Source organism: Podarcis erhardii (assembly GCF_964252035.2).
Source record: "Podarcis erhardii genome assembly, chromosome: 5".
Taxonomy (NCBI): Eukaryota; Metazoa; Chordata; class Lepidosauria; order Squamata; family Lacertidae; genus Podarcis; species Podarcis erhardii.
The window spans coordinates 40,101,348-40,125,942 of record NC_138509.1 but is presented as its reverse complement, the minus strand read 5'-3'; the positions used below and the strand labels follow the sequence as shown (position 1 = coordinate 40,125,942).

At 45.6% G+C, this 24,595-nt stretch overlaps 2 protein-coding genes across 5 annotated transcripts in view; one reads left to right on the top strand and one right to left on the bottom strand.

Annotated features, from left to right (window-relative positions):
• The window catches only part of STK32C (serine/threonine kinase 32C), a 382,168-nt gene that overhangs the window by 221,109 nt on the left and 136,464 nt on the right, over window positions 1-24,595 (bottom strand). The gene's annotated exons all lie outside the window — the stretch shown is intronic.
• Window positions 10,288-24,595, top strand: part of PWWP2B (PWWP domain containing 2B) — a 38,898-nt gene continuing 24,590 nt past the window's right edge. The window contains exons 1-2 of one of the 4 annotated variants that reach the window (XM_081863289.1): window positions 10,288-10,517; window positions 14,763-15,164. In XM_081863289.1, the coding sequence (XP_081719415.1) occupies window positions 15,022-15,164 (143 nt within the window). In that variant the 5' untranslated portion in view covers window positions 10,288-10,517; window positions 14,763-15,021. Of the gene's footprint in view, window positions 10,518-11,204; window positions 11,289-11,616; window positions 11,754-13,264; window positions 14,438-14,762; window positions 15,165-24,595 lie in introns of those variants that run through there. The other 3 variants (XM_081863286.1, XM_081863288.1, XM_081863287.1) reach the window with 3 other exon arrangements.

Genomic DNA, 24,595 nt, shown 5'->3' with positions numbered 1-24,595 from the left:
AGTGATAAATCTTTGGAAGGAAGAACAGGAATCACAAAATGTTTACTGCAACAACAGAGCCTGGTGATAAAACTTGGGGGTGGGTGGGTAATGTCTTTTAGTTTTTCGGGTTCCTTGCCCTCTGGACATAGATTCTATCTGCTGACTCTTTGGGAAAGATACAGTTAAAACAACCAGAGTTGTGCTGTCCTCCTAATGTCATGGAAAAAAGACCTGTTTAATTGTAGATGGCCATCCCACTTCTGACACCACGCAGGTGGCGCTGTGGGTTAAACCACGGAGCCTAGGACTTTCCGATCAGAAGGCTGGCATTTCGAATCCCCGTGACGGGGTGAGCTCCTGTTGCTCGGTCCCTGCTCCTGCCAACCTAGCAGTTCGAAAGCACGTCAAAGTGCAAGTAGATAAATAGGTACTGCTCTGGCGGGAAGGTAAACGGCGTTTCCGTGCGCTGCTCTGGTTTGCCAGAAGTGGCTTAGTCATGCTGGCCACATGACCCGGAAGCTGTACACCGGCTCCCTTGGCCAATAAAGCGAGATGAGCACTGCAACCCCAGAGTCGGCCACGACTCGACGTAATGGTCAGGGGTCCCTTTACCTTTATGTCACTTTATGCCACATTCCCAGTGCTAAAGAATGAGCAAGAGTTACCTCTGAGATGACAAGGGTCACTTTGGATCCACAACTCCAGCTAAATATATTGCTGTTGAGCAGGGAATCCCAGCTACAGAAACGTTTTGGTGGCGCAGCATAATTTGGCTTGTTGACCCAGCACTGACAGAATAGACCAATGTACCTGAACAGCAAAGGTGCTTGGAAAAGTTGGGTTGAGCGGGGGGGGGGGGAGCAAATTTGTTGAGAAAAATCACAAAGAAATTGGACTTTTTTGAGCTATTTCTATGGAAAATCAGATTTCCCTGGACATTTAGCCAATTTTCGCCCAGACACCGCTTGCCGTTGCAGTATTCTGGACATTTTCTGGACATGTGGCAACGCTAGGCCAAGCCCCTCTCCCTGTCTCCTCCCCTCTCACCTGTCTCCAGCCCTGCTCCTCACCTTGTGCTATTGCCTAGCTGGAATGCATCTTTGAACTTTGTAACAGTGCCTCTCGGTTGCCTGTATTAAGAGATGTATGTGTAGAAACCTCTACCTTTTGGCATGACTGAAATGTACTAAGGCAGGAGTCGCCGCTTTTGCCTTTGGCCAACTCTCTCTTAGTCTCTGGCTCTGCTCGCCACTGGCATGTAGCCCCAGAATGCTGCTTCTGAGGCAATGCAGTCCTCAGGCTAAAAAGCTCCCATGTGTTCGTCCCCCCAGTGTTGAATTGTTCCTAATCTCCCATCTATTGGGATTGGGAAACTGCATAACATCATCTTGGCTTCCTAGATGGGTTTGTGTATTGCAGGTCGAAGCCTGCCCAGTTCAGCATTTTGGATGTGGTTGGAGGTGAGCACCTAAAACAAGTCGGCAGAGAGGGCAGCTTTGATAATTACATCCAGAAGAAGGCGTGTGGCTGGTTCTGGAAACTTCACAAGGCGTATCCAAGTCTGAATTATTATTACTATTACTATTATTAATTTATTTAATTTCTATACCGCCCTATACCTGAAGGTCCCAGGGCGGTTCACATAAAATAGCAAATACATAAAATCAAAACAAAAACAAAAAACACAACCCAATAAAACAAAAAACAAAAAGAGCCAGCATTTAAAAAAGGGTATAGGATGTAGATCAAGTCAGCAAAGTCCTGGTTAAAAAGGAACGTTTTTGCCTGGCGCCTAAAGTTGTATAGTGAAGGTGCCATGGTAACTTCCCTGGGGAGAGCCACTGCCGAGAAGGCCCGTTTTTGTGTTGCCACCCTCCTGACCGCTCAAGGAGGCACACGAAGCAGGGCTTCAGAAGATGATCACAGAGTCCAGGTAGGTTCATATAGGAAGAGGAGGTCCTTGAGGTATTGTGGTCCTGAGACATTCAATGTGCTTTAAATCATACTGGAAGGTTGATCATGGGTCAGTTCTGGTTTTCTGCCTGCAGAACACATTAGCAGTAACTCATTGGTCAGCACAGAGCAGCCTTCTCTCCAAACCTTCCTAGACTCCCAATTCCAGTGCAACATGGCCAATAGTCAGGGATGGTGAGAGTTGTAGTTCCAAACCTTTGGAGGTCACCAATTTGCAGGGGGTTTGGATTAGATGACCCATTGGATCCCTTCCAATTCTACAATTCTATGATGCAATGTTGGGGAAGGCTGACAGAGAGGGTCTCATCGTAGGGTTCCAGCTAGAACAATCGCCCAGGGCAAAGTGTCCCAGCTATGAATGCCCCTTCTCTTTTTTCTGTCCATCATAGGCCACCTACCATCAACTGCTGCATAGGCCATTGAGTCTTAACTCCTTGCTTCCTAAGCTACAATTCCTAGAATTGTTTAGGGAACTCTGGGAATTGTAGCTCTGTGAAGGGAACAGTGATCTCCTAGCAACGCTCAGCACCCTTAACAAGCTACAGCCCCCAGGATTCTTTGGGGGAAGCCATGACCCTTAAGATGGTATAATAGTGCTTTAATAGTGCAGATGTGGCTTAAGATACCTTCCACATACTGAGGGCTACTTTTCACTAAGGTGTCAGAGCTACAGAACTTCAGGCAGCCAGCAGGGGTGACTTAATTGAGCGGTTCTCCGTACAAAAAGCCCTTGCGCACAGAAAACAGTTCTAACCCTGACCTGGTATGTTTCTGTGTAGAGAAATGTTTTCTCCTAGGGAACATTTCTCAGATATTGTACAGCCCAGGAACAGGGTCATTGCCTCAGTAAAATATGAGGGCAGAGGGGTACAAGAGGCCTACAGCACTACTGACCTCGTCAAGGAACTGCAACATATGAATAACAAAGTTACAAAGAGGTCAACTGCTCAGCTCACAATTTATCAGGAGAGCACCAAAGTATCCACAAGTGCCTTTTCTTGCAACTGTACAAATCTGGTGGTGGTTTTAGAGAGCCATTGACTGTACTGTTTGTTGCGGCTCATTCACTGCAAATTAATTGATGTAGTTGATTCTAATTGCAATCATCAATTAACTGCAACGTGCTCAAACAGCTGTTGGTTTTAGTGAGCGGCCTAAGTTTAGATACATTTCCCAAACGTGCATGTGTATAAAACCACATCTTAAAAATAAAATGCAGGTACATTTGCTGGTGTCAGCTATGGGCAACTTAAATTTGCCACATGATTAACTCTGCATGTCTCAGTGTTTCCTTTGGTTTCTCTGTTCTGGGATCAATTTCTAATCATTTGCTTATTTTCCTTTGTCCTTAAAAAGAATTGATTTCTACAGCATTGGACTGAACAGTGATGTAATGCAGAAATGGTTAGACATTGCAGCTGCATTCCAACATTCCCTTGCCTTCGGGAGTGACAAAGGCAGTTTTCTGGAGGCTAAATATTAACCAACCCTCCTACTCAGCTACTAAAACCTTCAACTATACTTTGGCTTTTTTCCCCTGTGGGAGCATCCATTTTGATTTGAGTCAGTACCCGCCCATGTTTTATCATGATGTATCATATAAATACATTGCTTAGCTCATAGCTTGCCTTGAATATCTGTGTGCACATGATTAGAGAATATTGTGCTGGATCCAAAGGTCAGCCTGGCGGCGAGGGCAGACTTTTCTTTTCCCTGCACATCCAAAACATCTCCAGAGGGTCGGGGGATCTTCCTGAACAATAGGATGAGCCGTGACAAGGAAGTGACTGTTTGGGGACAGATTGCCAAAAATTGGCCAGAGACACTTTGCAGAAGTGGCACTCCCAACATTATACTCTTTTAAGAAGATGGTGAAAACTTACCTCTTTTACCAAGCTTCGGGAGGTGAAGAGGTGCAATCTGTCTGGGCTTAGTTTAGTATTGTACCTTTTGCTGTTTTGTGTTAATTTCATTTGTTATGTTAGTTTATGCAGTCTTTAACTTCGCATTGCCCTTCAAATTGGTTTTAGGAATATGCACTGGTGTGTTTTAAGAAGTTGTATGCAGCCCTGTGACCACAGTTCCATGTGTTATGGAAATACCTAAATAAATACATTCATTTAAAGTGATTCCTCTGCCCCTCCCACTTCAATCCCCTTGACGGAGCCCAGGCTGGTTGGGGTATCCTTGATCTTCTGGAGATACTTTGTGGAAGATGGGGCGAGGGGAGGATGAGAAAGATTCACTATCGGAACAGCCCTTTTGGAACCAACCTACTGGGCGTTTCCCAGAAAATAAAAACATCTCCAGGGTTGGGCTCACTAAGAGGAGGGAGGGATGCTGCCAGGTGACTATGCAAATCTAGAGGCTGTAATATAGACATGTTTTGATATATTTAAATATCTCTATCAGTCATCAAGGTAGAATGGCAGCAAGCATACTGCTAACACCTTAATCCTAAAACATGAAATGAATGGGGAACCTGTACATCAAAGGCCTCCTGTGCATCACAGAGCACATGGGAGTCTGGATCAGTGAGCATTTAGACACCAGATGCACCTAATGTCTAAATGCTCACTGATACAGACTCCCATGTGCTCTGTGGTGCCCAGGAGGCCTTTAATGTGCAGGTTCTCCATTCATTTCAGTCTAGGCCATAGGGCTCTCTGTGTGTGGCTTACACTTCTGCTGCTTCTGCTGAAACGGGGTCAGGCAAGCCTCCTGCATTTGCCAGATGTGCAAGAGCTAGCTATAACAGATTGAAGTTTTGCCAATGGAAAAAAACCTGTTTTCATATCATTGTAGGATGTTATTAACCTTGGGTTTTAAATGCCACCTTTATTTGTTTGTAAAACAGTCAACAGGGGGCCACAGCAAGCTATATTAAACTTCAGTTTTGGAGAAGGAGTAAAATAATAATAATAATTATAGTATAATTATTGCAAATAATTATAGTTTCGCATCATATAGATCAAGCTAGTGGGAGAGAGTCAGCCCAGATTATGAAAAAATAGGCTTAGCCTTTAGAAACAAGCTCAGTGTAGAATTCAGTTTTCCTTGGTAGGTGAAAAAAAGGACTCTTCTGAAAGTATGAGCTTTCAGATCAGTTTAAAACCAGCTGAAAGCTAGTCTAGTTTATCAAAATATACAGCAGGCACATTGTTTTCATTAAAGTAACAACACTAGGCATGGAGATGGGCGTAGGAACTGTATTACTCATTCTTGCCAGCATTCAGTAGATACATGAGACAGTCATGCACAAATGTACACACATCTCTTGCAGGTAGGTGGACGCCTTTAAGCACAGCTCACAAACAGTTTAGTATTTCTGTACATGAGTGTATGACAGGGAAGCTCACATGGAGGGAGCAACATCATGGGAGGGGTGTTTCCAGCTGTCTCACCTTTTGCCCTTGGAAGCCTGATAAGGACCTATGGCTGGAGAGGGACGGAGAGAAACACCATGGGGGGGTGTTTCTAGGAGTGTGGTGAAACTGAAGCTCCCTTGTTATTTTTACTATTGGATGCTGTGGATTGTCTAAGTAATCTTGTCATATTTATAGTATGTGGGTTTTGGGGTATGTTATTATAGTGGTTATTGCTTTGCTATATTATGAAATAGTTGCTACAATCAAACCTCGGCTGTCAAACGTAATCCGCTCCAGAAGCCCTTTTGGCTTCCAAAATGTTCGACAGCCGAGGCACAGCTTCTGATTCCTGCACACAAGTGGAAGCCATGTTGGACGTTCAGCTTCCGAAAAACGTTTGAAAACCAGAGTATTTACTTCCGCGTTTTCAGCGTTCGGGAGCTAAAACGTTCCAAAACAAAGCTGTTTGGGAACTGTGATTTGACTGTACATTATTATGAAATTGCTTTGGTAGTAGTTGTTTGAAATGCACCCTGTTTCTCTGTGTAAGCCGTTTCATGCATGATTTCTTTGTGCGTGGGAAAGTGTCGTACAAGTGAAATGAATGAACGAAGGAATCTTTTTTTTTAGAGGTCTCTCGTAGCTTGGAATGTTGATGCACTTGTCCCTATGGTGCTAGTTGCATTGTATTGGCCATCTTATTGGGAATTCTAATGCCCCATACCTGTTCAGGAAGCTGCCTTATACTAGACCAGGCTATCTGTACAGTTCAGTTTAGTACTATCTGTCCCAAGTGTGGGCAACTTCCCCCCCCCAAAGGCTGCATTTCCTTGCGTGTAATCTGTCGGTGGGCGGAGGCACATGCTGGCCGTGGTCAGAGCTGAAGCCAGCCATGGGCAGGACTACAGACAAAAGTGAATGGGGCCCCTGCCTCTTTCACAAACACAACCGCTCCCCTAGTAAGCTGCCAGGGGAGACCTAGATCATGCTGGCCAGAGGTCTGAACTGACCACACCTGAGGTCAATAAGCTAGCTTTGGGGGGCACAGCACTATCTCTGTACTCAATCACCTGATCACTACACCTGGTGCTTGAAATGACTTTCCTCTGTCTGAGGGTTGGACTGGTCCTGCTAAGGACATGAACTAAGGAGCAGGCCCCATAGAGGTCTGTGGGGCTTCCTTCTATGTAAACATGCTTGGGATCATGCTGGAAGTCACTTTACACAGGGATGGGGAACATGTTGTTGAACTCCAGATGTTGTTGAACTCCATCTTCCATCAGCTCCTGCCAGCATGCCCAGGAATGGTTTGTTTTATTATTATTATTTATGAATTAAATTTATATACTGCCCTTCATCTGAGGATCACAGGGCAGTTCACATAAAAATACACGGTGGAATCACTGGAACTCAGTTCCGGCACCTCTTGACTGAGTGTCATTGCCATTATAAGAGAACAAGGGAGGCATTCATGGTGAGGTCTGACACCTCTTTTTCTAGAAAAATAGCAAGTGTAGGTGGGTTCCCATGAGGCAAGGCACGGCAATAACAGCAAGAACCTTTATTGAACAACATAACTGGGAAACGGGGGCAAAGCAACTGCTTATATACACTCCTGAAAGTCTGGGCCACTCCCACTCCCAACGTGATTGGCTGTCTAAACTTCCAAGCTGCGAATCATGACTCAGAGTTCAAGGGCCAATGGCAGAGGCCCAAATTCTGAAATGTTCTATGATTGGGCATCATGTATAAAATCAGAACACAGGAGCTCAGAATCCTTAGTCCAGACTCAAGCTCAGGCAAACACAGAGCACTGAATGCATAACGGGTGAGATATGTAGTCCATTGGCATCTGGTGTGGCCACAAGTTTCCCCATCCTAACCTCCTCAATTGCCTGTGATATAAATCATCCATAAAACGAGAATCTGCAGTGGGGATCTTGTTCTTAAGTGTTCTCTGGGTTGAATCCAAGGAGGGAAGCCAAGCGTGAGAATAGATTTCAGAGGAACACAAGCTCATTCGCAAAGTCCCCTTTGTGGTAGCTTAGGAACAGTGTTTAGACATTGTTGGAGTTTTGAGCTAGTCCATGTGAAATGTGCTGCCCTCCAAGCAAGTTGCCTTGTTTTCTGCTGCTAAGGAGCAACGTTGATGGCTGTGGCTGCACAGCAACCGCAGGGAAGGTTATTACCGTGTGCTGTGCAGCACCTGCCAAATATCTATGCAGCAACATGGACAGACTCGCAAGGAATGTGATTCCACTGCAGCAACAGAAGAGAAAGTGCGAGGGAGCAGCCCAGCCAGAGCGAGCGATGGAGCTTCTCCTCAAAGGAAGATTGCAGGGGGCACAATCCACCAGGAACTTTCTGTATCCAAACCCTATTGCATTTACATGAAATGCAGTCATTGAGCAAGAACACAGCAGCAATCTTGCTCAATTCCCATTCAGATAAATCCACTGGGGAGGAGGGTGTGGAAGAAGATTCCGGAAGATCGGGTATTTCAAATTTCCCAGGTATTGCCACTCCTTTGGTTGGTGTCCGTTAGCAAAGCCACATCAATGGCGCAGATGGAATCCAGAGAGAGAAAAGTCCTGATAAAACCACACTGAGCAAGCTTTAAACAAAGCAGTGTATAACTGGAGGAGAAAGGAACAGAGAGATTACGGTATGTCTTTCCTACTTCAGGCCTTATATATAGAAGGGAGACATTAAAGCAAACATACAGAGGAAAACTCCCTCAGAACGCCACAGCCAAACTACCCCAGCACACATCATGCCACTCTGCTTGGTTGCTAAACAGCACCTCCACCACTCTTGGTTAGTTGACTTCAACCCTAATAGAATTAACCCTTAATTTGCACATGGAAAGATCTCTGCTGCTTCACTTACAACAGTGTCAAGGATCAGTTTGCTTTGTCACTTCAGATGCTGTGACTATGTCTGTTTGACATAAGACTATTAAGCCAGGAGGCATTTGGAGATGCAGCTGCCCCTCTCAAAAAGGGATAAAAATCAGTTGCAACCAGGAAGTGGAGCGGAGATGGAAACAGCGTTTAAGAGAGCACCTTCCTACACAAATGTAATATGTATTTTGTGTACACACAACATGCCCTTTGTGGGTGTTACCAGATTCAGCTGGAACAGGATATTAACTGCTGTTTCCTTCTTTACCCAGCTTCCTAGGCACAATGACATTCTGTTGGCTTTGAGACAGGGAACTACATCTCAAAACACATAGTGGACCACAATGACCAAATAGCCACCAATGACCATCACTCCTTGTGGTCCTTTGCCTTTATCCACTATGTGACCCAGAGTTTTGGGAAATCTGTACCTGTCCCTTTCCACTTTCCACGTGAAGTAACTGCAATGTGACAGGGGTGCGGAAATGTACCCCCACCCCAGCTTCTTTGCCTGGCCCTTGGGGACCCTCCCCAGGCCCTGCTTACCTACTCAGCATCCTCCTTACATTTGCCTTGCTGGGACATGAGCTGTGATCACGCCTGCCAGATTGGAGGATGGAGAGATGCATGCATGTAGAAACATCTGGCTTTTGTGTGCCTACTGTACAGTCACATCTGTTGATCCACCCGCTTTTGTCTCTGGCCCCATCCACACAAAAAAATAATCTGGTATGTGGCTCCCAGAAGCTTGGAATCCTTGGAATGAGAAAGCTTCGTCACTCCCACAAGGCTACATGATAGCATAGTGGCTACATGCATACTGGGCAATTAGGGGAAAGGCTAACACATTTTCCCTAAACAAGACAGCATTTCCACTTTGAGAAAGCATGTAAACTGTAGATTGCCTTGTTTTTGTGATGATTGTGTGCATTTATTTTCCTTCGCTGCGTGTGTGTCTCCTGGTACATGCAGTGGTTATTTAAAAAAAAATAGCATGGAAACAATCAAACAGTATAATAAAAACTCTGAAACAGCATTATAAAAACCAAAATAAGGAAGGTGAGGACACAAATTCAGCAGTAGCAAGGTTTGATCTTACTGGGAGGGGGTGGGGAGAATCTAGCTCAGCCAGTAGATGTCAGGGCTGTGAGTTCGAGCTCCACATTGCAGGGGCTCAGACTAGATGACTCTGGTGGGCCCTTCCGACTCTACAATTCCCTGATTCTCAGAAACAAGACAACTACGGTAATAGAAGATGCTTTGTGTATGGCAAAGGGATGTCAACACATTTTACAAGCTCAGGAAAAAAGCCCTGCAGTACTGTGTTCAATGGAGCAGACTCCCCAGGAAACTGTGCATAGGGTAAAGGTAAAGGGACCCCTGACCATTAGGTCTAGTCGTTGCAGCGCTCATCTCACTTTACTGGCCATGGGAGCCAGCGTACAGCTTCCGGGTCATGTGGCCAGCATGACTAAGCCGCTTCTGGTGAACCAGAGCAGTGCACGGAAACGCCTTTTACCTTTCCACCAGAGCAGTACCTATTTATCTACTTGCACTTTGACATGCTTTCGAACTGCTAGGTTGGCAGGAGCAAGGACCGAGCAACTGGAGCTCACCCCATTGCGGGGATTCGAACCACCGACCTTCTGATCGGCAAGCCCTAGGCTCAGTGGTTTAACCCACAGCGCCACCCGCATCCCTGTGAATAGGAGAGCTGACCCTAATAAACTGGGTATTATGCTACAGGCTGCCTTTTGGTGTGTTTTGTTTGTGTGTGTGAGTGACATTCCTTGCGTGGCGAGTGCTGTCAGGATGTGCCCCTGCATTTCAAAGTTTATCACTAAGCCACTATTTACTAGTTTAGCTGTTCACTAGTTTCTGCAGCGGGTCGTCCCCCCCCCCCCCCCCATGTAACAAGCATTTATCATTTGCTATTCAATAGCTAGAGGTGGGCAGAAGATCTCTGGGTGATTTGCAAATGGATTAAGCAATCGGCTTCCAATTGTCTAAAAAGCTTTCCCTACCCTTAAACTAAAAGAAGAAGAAGACTGGGGTGGGGGTGGAGAGAGAAACCAGGAGTGAGTTTCTGCATTAATTTAAAGGATTTGTGATCTTGGTTGCTGGTATTGATCAGAAAGTCCTGCTCTGAGCATGTGCACGTCTTAGTTCCAAGCGTTTGTCCGCTGCCTGAGCATTTTGCACCTGGCTCCCGTGGGTGGATTTCCAGAGTTTCAGTGGTAACAGGAAAAAAAGAAGATCCCGCAAGCCTAAAGTCTGCCCACCCCCTGCAGTAAGTAGCCTGGCCGTTTTCTTTTACTTCTATTGTTGGAGGGTTTTGGAGCGGGCGGGCGGTGCTTTTGCAAATCCTCTGCTAGGAATGTGTTCAGGAGCAGGCAGAAGAGGAGGGGGTGTGCCTGAGATTTAAGGTGGCGTCCTGCCCTGCCTGCCTAAGGCAGCCTTCGCCAACGTGGCGCCCTCCAGATGTTTCCGACTACAACACTCATCAGCCCTAGATCTGGAGGGCACCGCGCTGGCGAAGGCAGAGTTAAGGTTTAGCTGTGTTTTAATATGCCCCATTCAGAGGTTATCCAGATTGTGAAGAGCCTTGCACCCGGAGAGGGATACGGAGCACCAGCGCAGTGAGCTTTTTTCCCCCCACAGAAGAGGGGCCCACATTAAGAACAGCCCAGTGCACATAGGATAATAGAATTTTTAGAGCTGGGATCCATCCAGGGGTCATCTAGTCCAACCCCCTGCAACGCAGGAACATAAACCATACCGGAAGAAGCATTGGCTCCTGATTTAGAGGTCTAAGAATTGCACAGGTGAATTTTTAACATGTATGAGCACAATCTCGGGTCAGAAAATCCTCTTCCTCAGAAGCCGCCTGTCAGGCGAGGAGGGGGCGGTGCCTCCTCTCTACAAGCGGCCACCGAGGCAATGCCAGTAAGCAGCCGCTAGGGGGAGCGTGGTGGAAACGAAACGCCGCGCACAGTAACTTCGCTGAATTGTCAAACATTGTCACGGTTAAAGGGGCTGAAGAGAGACAGTGATCGCTCAGGTAATGTGAGAGCCGCAGACTTTCTCCTCCTCGTTATTTCCGGGCATTCCGATTAGTCTCGTTTGAAAAGGTTTAATTCAGACTTGCTTGGGAGCCTCTTCCCCCCACCCCTGCTCCCATCTTGCCTTTTTAACGTTTTTGTAGCCGTTTTTAATAATAATAATAATAACAACGACAACAAATAAAATCCGATCCAGGCTGCAGAAGACGGTGGGATAACTTCGAATAAAGCAAAATCATTTTCCCACCGAAAAAGAAAATGATTAAAGCGTGGCCATAAATATCCTCGATGCTCCTGCTTGCAGTCTGGGCTAAGATCATTTGAAGCAGCGGCGGGGGGGGGGGGCGGTTGCGAGAAGCCCAGGAGCATAATTTTGCAGAGAGAAAGTCCATTGAGACTGCAGTGCTGCTATACATGTCTGCTCAGCAACTGAGGCCTTTGAGTTCAATGGAACTTGCTCTCAGGTAAGTGTGGCTCTAGGATCTCACCCTGAATAGATCTGCTGTCAAGTTAATTACGAGGCTTGAAATGTGTCAAGGCGGATGTAAGGTTTCTCCTGACTTGTGCAGAATTTGCCTGGCCCTGCTTCAGAAACAGTTTCTGGACAAGAGGGGCTTTGGGGGAGGGCGGGGAGGAGAAGCCTCTAGCGAATGTTTCAAATAACCACCACACTGTATTTCTAAATCACATTTGTTTTCAGTACGCTTGAATACCTGGAGCCAAAAGCAAAATTATGCAACTCAAATACAATTTAAAAAATAAATAAATTAAGAGGGTTGACTAAGAAATCCACCCATTTTTATTTTATCAAAATGGTGGTGTTTGCCGTACATTCTCTTTACTCTGTCTCCAAATTATGCCAAGCACTTTGTACTTTGAAGTGGGGGAGAAGCATGCTTAAGAGTTGCAATCCACTTAATCCTGAGAGTATGTCCCATTGAGCTCAATAGGGCTTACTTCTGAGTAGGCATGTAGAGGCTTGCACTGCCAAGGAAGTGAAATTTGCTTTAAAGGCTTTGAAGGCTGTTGTTGTTGTTGTCATCGTCCTTGTCCTCTTGGCCTCATTGCTTGCTTTTAATTACAGTACTTCCTTTGAATGGGCTTAAACCCCCCCCCCTTTGTTTCCAAAGGATAGAACACTATATGTTGAGGTAGAAAGGCTGCCTTTCAATACAGCTTGCAGCCCATCTAGGTGTGTTATTCATGTGATAAACTGTGTTAAAGGTTGTGCTAGTAAACAGATTTTGTTTGACAGCATTGGAGATTTCTGTCTAAAAAGAGCCATGGCAAGAGTGGCAGGAGCAGGAGGAGCTGGTGGCCTTGCACCCCTCTCAAAGGCAGCTGCCCTCTTTTTGTTTCCCTTTGGGTACAGGCCTCAGAAAGCAATTCTACACAACACCAGGCAGAGGCCTTCAACTCCAAGAAATCTTTGGATCTCTTCCCCAACCCTTCCCCCAATCCCACAAGTACAGTACAGACACCCAGTAGTAGCTTTAACCCTTTTTGTTCAAATCGCTGTGTTTACTTATCAACCTTCCTTTTTTTCTTCTCTTTTTTAACTTCCTTGTTGTTTTTGCCAAAGCAGGCCCTGAGAGCGGCCTGGTCTTTTGCCCATTCTATTTTTATTCCACTGATTGTGACCAAAAGCAAGACTGCTGCTGAATCATGATCCTGGTTTTCTTACGGAGCATGTTTTTTAAAAGCATTTTATTTGACAATGTGATGGGAGGCGGGTGGATACTTAAGTTCCCTGGTCTTGAACATGTTATACTTGGAAGTCTAATCCCCCTCCCCGCCCACATAAATTTGTGTTGCTTACTTACCTATGTGGATCAAGGTCCCAGGCAGATTAAACAGATGCATTAGAATACTAAACTATCCTCCCTTTTAAATTAGCAATTCAAAGCCTATATGCACAATACTGGCTGCATGTAGCAACCTTGCAAGTTAGGATTTTGTAGCTACACTGCCCATTCAGAGTGCCATCTGTTGAGCCTAGACAAAGTAGTGTGTGGACTGTAACCTGGTTTTGGGCCGCTGTCCTTAACACCAAAGAGGGAGTAAGTCTGTTGAACACCCTGAAACTTGCTTCTGAGTAAGCATGCATAGGATTGCACCACTGGGGGAAAAAATATTCTTGTAAATGTAACCCTGTGCATGTTTACTCAGAAGTCAACCCCACTGTATTCAGTTGTGTTTATTCACAGGTGAGTACATATAAGGTTAAGGATGCTTGGCTGAAAGCAAGCAGCACCTTACTTCTGAGTAAATGTACACTGCTAATAAGACAGAGAGCTATGTGGAATCTGTGTCGCAAAGAAGAAAGCAGGTCATAAATCTGTATTTCCAAACGCAGGCGGGTTGAGCTAAAGTCATGCATCCTGTTTTGGGATGACTTTATGCCTTTTGGGAACAGCTCATACTTCATATGAAATATCTTGCATTGCAGCTGGCATTGGAAATTTCCCATGTAAGTTGGAGAAGATGACCTCTTGTCATCACACTCCGTCCACCCTCAAACTCTCTAAAAAGGAAAAAAAGGAGCTCAGAGGCTGGCCTGCCCACCAAATGCAAACTCACAGCTTTTTCTACCGTCTGTTTTAAGCCAACAAATCCGAGGACTTTGAATTGTGCTAGTGGGAAATGTTTCTGTCCATGTAGGCAGAAAGGTTGTGGATTTGGTTACACAAGTCCTTTGTCCCAGGACATTTTGCCCAAAGCACCATTGAAATGTACAGCTTCACCTGAAGTACGGTAAATGGTAAGGGCTGTATTCTCGACCTCACTTACCTGGGAATCAGCCCCTTGCAATTCAATAGGACATACCTCTGAGTAGACAGGGTTAGGATTCGGCCCCACTGAACTCAATGTGACTCATTCCTGAGCATGCCTGGCTACTTCCCAGCTTTGAAAGGGCAAAAGTGGTGTTAATGTATTTATCAACTTTAAAGGCAACTCGAACACACGGCCCCCAGGTGTTGAAGTAGTCAGAACCTTTGTCTCCTCTGCAAACCAAAAAAAAAAAGAGGTTGCCCTTGCCTAACCCAGGTATCTAAAGGGAAATAAGAAATAATTCACTTTAACTGTGAGCTTGTTCGGAAACCTACTGGACACAGAGAGGCGTGTGTTGCAGTGTCACCCACTCCAGGTAAATATCTAGCTAGTGTTTTCAGCCACTGTTATCTGTTGGGGTGGGGGTGGGGAACACATGGAGGTTAATCTGCTTTTCCTGCTCGCTCGTTTGAAAACGTTGCAGTATAGAGACGGGAGCTGTTTTAGCTCTGGACGGTCACTTGACCCTCCACGTTACCGGTCTTGCGCGTGGTGCTTCTGAGCACAAGTGTGGGGGCAGAGGGCAGCCCTGATTTCAAGGGGTCACCCCGTTTAAAGTGGGGCGGGGAGGCAGAGGGGGCGGGACACAAAAGCACCCCCTTGTTCTATAATCAGCACCTTAATGTAGCCAATTGTTTCAGGATTCCGTCGTGGAACGTTCCCGGGAGGGAAGCATTGTGACGTCAGCGCACCTACTAATCCTTCCTGCTGAGGGGGAGCCTGGAGCCATGAGGTCATCGCAGCGGCCACTGTAACAGCGCCAGCAGCAGCTTCAGAGGCCGGCGGGGTTGGGGGGGGGGGAGGGGAGCTGGCCCGAGCAAGGCCGCCTGGGATCCCGCAGCCGCACTCCAGTTGCAACCCGAGGCTGCCGCCGCCGCCGCCGAGTTCCTCCGCAAAAGCATGGAGGAGGCCGACGCGAAGGAGCTGCAGGTCGGCTCCTGGCTACCCGTGCTGGTGGAGCAAATGGTCAACGACACCCTGGTGGTCACCTTGAGCTGCGGGGAGAGGCGCTTCACGGGGATCCTCCTGGATTGCACTAAAAAGTAGGCACGCGAATTGCTTTATTCTCCCATTTCCTCCCCCCTCGCCCCCTCCCCGCCACCGCCACTGCACGCGCAAAACTTCCATAAACGCGGGGGAGGGGAGCGGGGATTGCAACGGAGAACTTTGCCTTCCCCGCCGGGGCCTGCTGCAGGGCGAGGGCAGAGCAGCTGGGCAGGAGGAGGGATTAGGCCATAATCTGATTAAAGAGTTAAAGTTGCATGGCACGTTGCAGTGGGGGAGGGGAGGAAAGTGCAGAGAGGGGGTGGGGTGGGGTGGAGAGGCTGGCTTTTCTTGCCCCTTCTGTGCAGCAGGTTCTGGTTTCATTTTCTGTTCGAAATTCCTCGTGGAAGAAATATTTTCTCCTCTCTGAAAGCCAGCTTTCAGATTGGTGCAAAAGGCTTTCGGGTCCTCTGAGAAGGTTTCTGCAGTGAGCCATAATTTCTGTGGGTGCATGTTCTTTTTGAAAATGTGCATCATGTAGAGGAGAAGCATTGCTTTCACCTTTCAAACCAGCAAACATCTGTGTTTCCTATGTTGGAGGGAGGGGGGGGGTTGCCTCCAAATGTTGCAACTTTGCTAAAAGTTTTTTCCTCCTTTCCCCCTGATAAAGCCCCACTTTGTGCTGCCTATGGGTGGCTGCTGGTGCAGCAACATGATAACCTCATGATGTCACATGTTGCCATAATTATAGACTTCTTTGTTCAAAAATATTGCACACTTCAGAAAGCCTTTATCTTGAGTTGAAACAGCCTCAGCTTGTCATTTTTCTTTCTTTCTGAATTTAGCAAAAGTACCGACATTGGAGAGTGTGTGTGTCTAGGAAGGAAACCTCACAGGTACATAATATAAAGGGGAGCAGCAAAGCCCTCCCCCCACTTCCCAATCTAGGGTTTATTATGTTTGGTGAAATCCCTGCAAATGAACAAAGGTTGGTGCTTTGTGTTTGTAGTAGAGAATAATGTTATCCACATGTAGTATGTATAAAATTGCCTGCTTTGCAGGATTATCAAAATGAAAGAATTTCATGTGCATAATAAATAAAGCTCCTAATGGTTTGTTAAAGTGCACATATAAGGTCCTCTAATAAAGGAGCCTTGTCTCGACCAAACCAAAGCTGGAAAAGCAACCGATGATAGAAAAATAAGCTTAACCATGTTATTGAAACACTCCTTTCTAAATAACCTGAAATGGCACTGATTCTCTCTCTCCCTTGTGCACACATTCTTTTGTCCTAAAATAGCCAGAACTTCTTTGGAATACACCCACTACCCCAAACTGCAAATCAAGAGTCTCTACAGCAGTGATCACAAGGCACTCCTCAAATATGGGCCATTCTGTTTTCTGATGAGAAATTGTAAACAAACACCTGCCACTTCTGGAGGCCCCAAATTCATTTTCTGTAATAAGGACTTGATCTTGGTGACAGCTTCGCTGTTCCCCCACCCACAGGCAGTGTGCAGCCATTAGCCTTTGACAATTATCCTGCAGGCGTTATCTCATAATTAGATATGCCAGCAGCCATTAATAGAAATGGCATGTGATTTTAACATACGGCTTCATGTGCATTCCACCTCACCCCCGCAGTGAATATTTTTCATTATTTTCAGCATGTAAACATGCACTCCATGACCAAACAATGTAAAATTTGCTTCATCGGGAGACATTATATTTAGTCTAATGGTGGGTTTATGTGGCTATTCTCCCCCCTCCCCCACCTTTCTCATTGTCCAGGTAGCTAAGTTACTGCTTCTGATATTGTCAAACTAGCCACAGAAATGCTTGCATTATGTGTCCAGCCATTGCTGCAGCTGTATTGATTTCTTCCTGGCACCTGAGACTCTGAAGCAAATTAACATGGGCCACAGTGCACTGGGATTTTTTTTGCGTGCAATCCCTGTTGGAACACATTGGAAGGCAGGGGCTCTCTCACCAAAGCCCCTTGAGTTTCCACCAGACAACCAAATGAGCAGTTTTCATGTTTGTTTGTACATTGTGTTGCTTCTCTGCCATTCTGCCGCCTCCTCTATATAGGCAGTTCCAGCCCCTTGAATGTTGGCTTCTGAGATTCACTCTTTTTCTCTCCTGGCTGTTGTATTATTTCAAGTTACACCACCTCCCTTTTTCAAAAACATTTTTTTTATAGCACAAAGCACACAACTGTGACCCACTCAGTTTAAGCTTGCTATTTAACTTGGTGCAGAATTAAGTCTGAATAGTTTGATAGCATTGCATCCCCTGTACCCGGGGCCTGTGGGCTCTTGATTGCCCTCCAGCCCTTCTTCTGGCTCATGGGACTTTACCCAGGCCACACCCCTTAACTCCTTCTGCTTTGCACGCTCCCTGAGTGTTCTTGCCTAACTGGGATGTATCCTCGTGCTGTGATCATGTGACTTGCTTTGCTGGGTGGAGGACAGAGACGGATGTCCGAGTGTTTGTAGAAACCAGCTTAATGTACAAAGTTAATACAGTGGTACCTCGAGTTACAAACGCCTCGGGTTGCAAACGCTTCAGGTTACAAACTCCGCTAACCTGGAAGAGTTACCTCAAGTTGAGAACTTTGCCCCAGGATGAGAACAGAAATCGTGTGCAGGTGGCGCAGCGGCAGCGAGAGGCCCCATCAGTGAAAGCACGCCTCTAGTGAAGAACAGCTTCAGGTTAAAAAACGACCTCCGGAACTAATTAAGTTTGTAACTAGAGGTGCCACTGTATTCATGTTCACTGCCCTGCCTTTGGCCCTGCACACCAGTGGCATGTGCCCCTCCTGCACAGAATTTGGCCCTCAGATTGAATAACATTCCCTAAAAAGGTAAAGGGACCCCTGACTGTTAGGGCCAGTCATGGACGACTCTGGGGTTGCGATGCTCATCTCACTTTATTGGCTGAGGGAGTCGGCGTACAGCTTCCTGGTCATGTGGCCAGCATGACTAAGCCACTTCTGGCAAACCAGAGCAGCGCACGGAAATGCCGTTTACCTTCCTGCCGGAGGGGTACCTATTTATCTACCTGTACTGCATGCTTTTGAACTGCTAGGTTGGCAGGAGCAGGGACCGAGCAACGGGAGCTCACCCCATCGCGGGGATTCGAACCGCCAACCTTCCAATCGGCAAGCCCTAGGCTCTGTGGTTTAACCCACAGCGTTACCCGCATTCCAACATTCCCTACCCTTGTGCTAAAGGCTACATTCAACCCATATTTTATGGGCTTCATATACTTATAGGTATATGAAATGGCAATAAATCAAAGCCTGGCTATTGGTGTATGTACCTGGTGCAGTGTACTGTTGTCTGACTTGCCACACTTCTCAAGCCAGGTGCCTTTGTTATAATCTTTTCAGTCTTTTTAACTCCTCCGTGTTGCATCTGCTTGCTCGCTTGGGCTTATTTGAGATAAATAAATGTTTTCTCCCAAATAACAGGGCAGGATCGAGGGGTCTCTGTAATTTTCTTGCCTTGGCTGGATGAGAGTTTTCCCCTAGCAGACTTTCCTGGGTAAAGGCAATGTAAAGCAGCCCTTTTGGGTTGCTTTTTAATGCAAGGCTTAAATAGCTTATCTATTGTTTTCTTTTCCAAACCTCCCAGGCAGTTCAAAAGCTTGGTGCCTATCCATTTGGAGCACAGTTCCTGGCCCCATCCCCCACCCTCTTCCTCCTCCTCGTCCTCCTTCTCCTCCTCCTGGTTTGTTTAACCTCTTTCTACTCTTTCTTTTCAATAGGACTAAGATACTTCACATTCAGTTTGATATACTTCTTTCCAGCTATCTAAAATGCTTCCAGAATTGCCTTGCCATCTGTTGCAGGTTGATTTATTTGACCGGTTTAACATAATTGCCCTTTTCATACACTCCCTGGTCAAACCAAGAGCTTTAAAGTTGTTACCTGAAAGATTTCTTTGAAGGGGCATCCTGGAGAAGAGCTTAAGATATTGACAGTGCAGCCCTCCTACCCATGTCCACTCAGAAGTAAGCCCCATGGAGTTCAGTAGGCATTACTCCCAAGTAAATGTGCATAGGATTGCAGAATGGCTGAGGAAGGGAAAGAACCCAAAATAAATAAAAGCTGCAGTATCTTGCTAGGTTAGAGAGCAAAAAGTATAGGTGGGAGACGAAGGAAAAGAACTGCATGTGGAAATCAATGCGATTGGAAACGGTAAGAATAGCCAAAGCTGTGTAAAAGATGTAACAAGATACTAGAAGAACTAAAAGCCCAAGGAAGGATGCACAAATATGACTATAAAGAACAGCTCTGGGAGAGGGAAGGAAGCCCTCGTCTCTGCACAGAGAAGTTATGGCCTGAATGCTGCATCATGAGGGTTGGGAAAGAGAAGAGCGGCTTCTCTTTTCAAATGCCTGATGTGCGCTGGAGTTTCTAATTTGCACTTATCAAGAGGTTGACATCGAAAGGGGGAGGGGAGTGGACCTCAGAAAGCAGCTGGACTTCCAGCTCAACCATTTGACTTCCTGATTTATTGTGCCAGACAAATCTGCATGTCCTTTTGCTGTTTTCCTACGTTTTTAGATTCAGTATCTGAACGCCTGTATGTTTTACAGTGATTTTTTTAAAGAAATGAAACTGTGTTTATATTGCAGCTAAGTATCCACAAATGATGGGGTTGGCTTACCACTTTGTTATTGTTTTGAGGTCCCCCATCCCTCTCTTGGCACATAGAGACAACGGGGGGGGGGGTGTCTCTCATTTGTGCTGCTGAGGAAGGTAAGGAAGGAGAGGTTTCTCCTGTGTGGAAGAGACTCCTGGCGTTTCTTATCTTCTCCAAGCAGCACAGCAAATGGAATCTCTGTGGAGGATATCTGTGTGCTGCTCGCTGTCCTGCTCACCCGAAGGCTGGGGACGCATCCCCTGGTAAGCTGTAGAATGGATTTGCAGTCGCTTGAACATTGGTTGTCCACACAGTGGCATGTTGAGCCCATTTTACAATGCACCCAGCTGCTTTGCCCTTCACCCACCTGCAACAGCAAATAGTCTGCCTTTGGGGTTAAATTTTGGATAAAAGTAGGTGTGCTGCCCATCCCTTTCTTTAGCCTTGTTTTGACAAGTATTTGCTTTGGGCAGGAATAATATGATAACAGGGAGGGCTTTTTTCTGGTTCTCAATTGTTTATTTATTTATTTATTTATTTTAAAAAAGGTTCTGCAATTTTTTTGACCAACTATTAAGTTACATTTTTTTGTTGCTCTCCATCTCTATGAAACCACAGATTGTAAATACTTCTGCCTCCCCTCCCCTCCCCTCCTCTCCCTTCCTGCCATCTACAGTGGTACCTTGGAAGTGTGAACAGAATCTGTTCCGGAAGTCAGTTTGACTTCCAAAACATTCAGAAACCAAGGCTTCCAAAGAACGTTCGCAAACCGAACACTCACTTCTGGGTTTGTGGCGTTCAAGAACCAAAATGGATGAGTACCAAGGCGTTTGACCACCAAGGTACGACTGTATCTATCTATTGATTGATTGATCGATCCATCCATCCATCTGTCCAGTTTGTTTACTTCATTTTGCATCTCAGCAAATAAGTATTGCGAATAAACTTGCAGACTGATCCTGTGTGCCTTTTCTTGGAAGGAAGTATTACTGGGTTCTGTAGGACATACTGCCCAAGTCAGTTTGCATAAGACTGTAGCTTTATTGGGGTGCTATCAGTGTTTTGTGAAATGTAGCAACTTAGGTTGCAGAGAACCAAGTGAGGTGGAGTGAGAATGGGGAGGGGGGCAGCAACAGGACAGATGAGACATGGATAACATACTATAATAGGAGAAAAAGCCCTGAGGGTTTGGAATGGCAGAACAAACTGGCTGAAAACTTCTGCCACTTGAAAGGGATTCTTGGGAGCAGGTACTCAAGAGTTGAATGGAGCTGTTTAAAAGCTGATGAAGCTACATCTTCCTAACTCACTCACCTCTGCTCCAATGAAGTTGTCGCAAAGATGAAATAAATCTCATTGCTCCTTCCAGGCTGTATTTAAGGATGCAAATGTGGTAAATAGGTTTATACGGCACACAAGTATAGATGCTGTGCATATGAATCTACCAGTTGCTAGAAGGCTCCATCCTAGAGCCTTGTAGGCCTCCTGCTCCGTCTCCCCATGTTCAGTGCAAGAAATTCAGGATCCAGCCCTCCGTCCGTTCAGCCTCTGGTTGAAGGCCTTGCGTGATGGGGAAAACTCACCAGTCCTCAAAGTAACTGGTTCCACTGGCAAGCTGCTCTTCTCTTAGATGCCAAAAATCTACCCCCCGTTTAACATAAGCCCAGTATAACATCTCTGTAATGCAAGCATTGCAAGTGTACATATTAACATAGGGACTGATGTGCCCCAAACCCAACATGTTCTGCTCGCTTTGGTGATCTCCAGGGTGTGAGCATATTGGCCCAGAAAGGCAACTGGGTATTTCCAATATGTAGAGACCCTGATGTTGGGAAAGATGGAGGGCACAAGGAGAAAGGGACGACAGAGAACAAGATGGTTGGATAGTGTTCTCAAAGCTACTGGAGTTTGACTAAACTGCGGGAGGCAGTGGAAGACAGGAGTGCCTGGCGTGCTCTGGTCCATGGGGTCACGAAGAGTCGGACATGACTAAACGACTAAACAACAACAACAACAGCCTTCTGTGCTGTTTCAGCAGATACTTCCATCATTGAAGAACTGTGTTGGGAGAAGATTGGCAGGTGGTATTAAGGGCTTTCAAGGTTTCATCCCTCTCTGTTAGTCCTAAGAATGGATGGTTGAGAGAAAGAAAGAAAGAGAGGAGAGCCAAGGCCCAACTGTTTTGAATTTCAAGGGGCCAGTCTGAAGCACTTGCTACAATGAGGAGAATGAATCTGAGTATGGGATTCTTTCCCAGTTAAAGGGTGTCTTGTTCCAAGCCAGCTTGGTCTCTGGAACATCTTTATTTTGACATTAAGCGCACTGAACAAAATGCAAAATGGAGGCCAGGCCAAGAAGAAGGGAGCAGGTGTTAGGAAAGTGAAAGCCTGCTATTTTAAAGAGGTAGTTAACAGCTGCTTATTGAATTGTCATGCTTAGCAGTGCCCATGCTTGTGTTAGTCATTCATGGAGCAGAGGGAAGTGCCCTTTGGAAAGTCTGGGCTTAGTTATTCAGCAGGCTTAGTCATCTGGCAGGTAGGAGTTCAGATGTGCCCTTGTTCAAGTCTTTCCTGTAGCTATTTAGCTTTGCAGGGATTTGCCTCTGCCCTTTGCCACCCCTTGGCAGCGAACGTTTGGAAGAATAATATTGACTCCATCACAAGATAAAGTCTCTGCGGTCTCTCAGATATAGGGGGGTGGCATTTGTAGAGGAGAATTTATGAGAAAGATACTTAACTTTGCTCACCAGTTCTTTTGTGAGATACATCTGTGTTTGGTGGTGCTTGTCGCCCCCCCCCCACCGGATTTACCACCTGTTACATAGTCCAACTTAAGGACTGAACAAATTAAAACCGCCTTTGCGAGGGAGAATCGGCAGTTGATGTAAAGGCTAAGGCTTCTTCTTCCACCAGACATCTCTCCCCTGCAAATGTATAGGATAACACATAATGGGAAACCCTATATACTCTGTGCCCCTAGACTTCAATATATGGCATATATACAGTGGTATCTCAGGTTAAGTACTTAATTCATTCCGGAGGTCCATTCTTAACCTGAAACTGTTCTTAACCTGAAGCACCACTTTAGCTAATGGGGCCTCCTGCTGCTGCCGCGCCACCGGAGCACAATTTCTGTTCTTATCCTGAAGCAAAGTTCTTAACCTGAAGCACTATTTCTGGGTTAGCGGAATCTTTAACCTGAAGCGTATGTAACCCGAGGTACCACTGTACTCTGATGAGAAAAATGAGGCTATTAATTCAAGGCTCTGTAAAATGTGCTAAATAAAGGACTCTGAAACAGAGCTAGAAAAGTATCTCAAATTCATAGTGCCAATGTGGCAAATTTTGTAGGTTCCAGCCTTGAGGAGGGCTGTGGAGTAACTTGGGGTCGCATTCGCACTGAAATGAATGTTTCACCACAGATCTTTTTGTATCGTTGTCTCCCAGGCTGACACTCCTTTTGTGGCGTTTGCCTGATAAAAGGCAACTAAGTTTCACTCTATATCTAATGATGGCATCTGAGGTTACATTATTTATATGTATTAAAAAAATTAAAAATTGTCCAGTAGCACCTTAGAGACCAACTGAGTTTGTTCTTGGTATAAGCTTTCGTGTGCATGCACACTTCTTCAGATACCATGTAAATTATTTATATGGTCTCTCTCTCTCTCTTTCTTGTGTGTAAATTAATTGGCTTTGTTTCCCAATATCACTATCTTGTAGGTAAACACGATACAGAATTTGAAAAATAGTGTCCTCGTTGTGATGGCAAACTGCTTTTCATGTTTGTTTGTTTTTATAACAAAAAAGCTAGGTTCGAGTGGAAACTTAAAATCGCAATGAGCTAAATGTCTCATTTTACATGTCTATTTTAACCTGTATTCTCCCACCCTTATTCTGCTCCTTAAACACATCTACCCACCCACACTTGCCCAGCCACCGTCACAGATGATGCTCTCTGACTTATTCCAGACACTGATTCCACTGTCAGTGGAAGAGGACTAAGCATTGCTTGTCCTGGGATTCTGATGCTCAGCCCAGCACAGCTTTGCCTCATCATTAGGATCAGGCAGCTGGAGGCGTATTAAATACCAGGGCGTATTTGTTCAGCTCTAAGGGCCTAATGGAAAATGTTGTTTTGATGCTGGGCCTCAGCTGACTAAGGTATTTCTTGGCTGCATAGAATGGGCACACCTTCATTAATTTTGCATAAACTAAACTGCATGCATTTTGTGCATATGTACCAAGCCACAACTGATAACGCATGGTTGTGGCTTTGATGAAAATTGGCCTCTATCCATAGCATCCAGTATTTTGTATAATGTATCGGTATGCCCTGGTGTTCTCCTTCTTGATTTGTGTTCTTCTAATAGAATTGTGGAGTTGGAAAGGGACCCCAATGATCAACCCCTTACAATGCAGGAATCCTAGATAAAGAATCCCTGATAGATGCCCACCCAACATCTGTTTAAAAACCTCCAGTGAAGGAGAACCCATCGCCTTGCGATGAAGTGCACTCCGCTGTTGAAACAGTTCTTAACATCAGAAATGATGATGATAATAGTAGTATAATAATAATTTTATTATTTATACCCGGCCCATCTGGCTGGGTTTCCCCAGCCACTCTGGGTGGCTCCCAACAGAATAAAAAAGCAATAAAATATCAAACATTTAAAACTTCCCTAAACAGGGCTGCCTTCAGATGTCTTCTGGAAAGTTCTTCCTCATGTTTATTCAGAATCTCCTTTTTTGTAATTTTAGTCACTGGAGCAGCAGAAAGCAAGCTTGCTCCATCTTCCATGTGACAGCCCTTAAGATATTTTAGTCTCAACTTTCCTT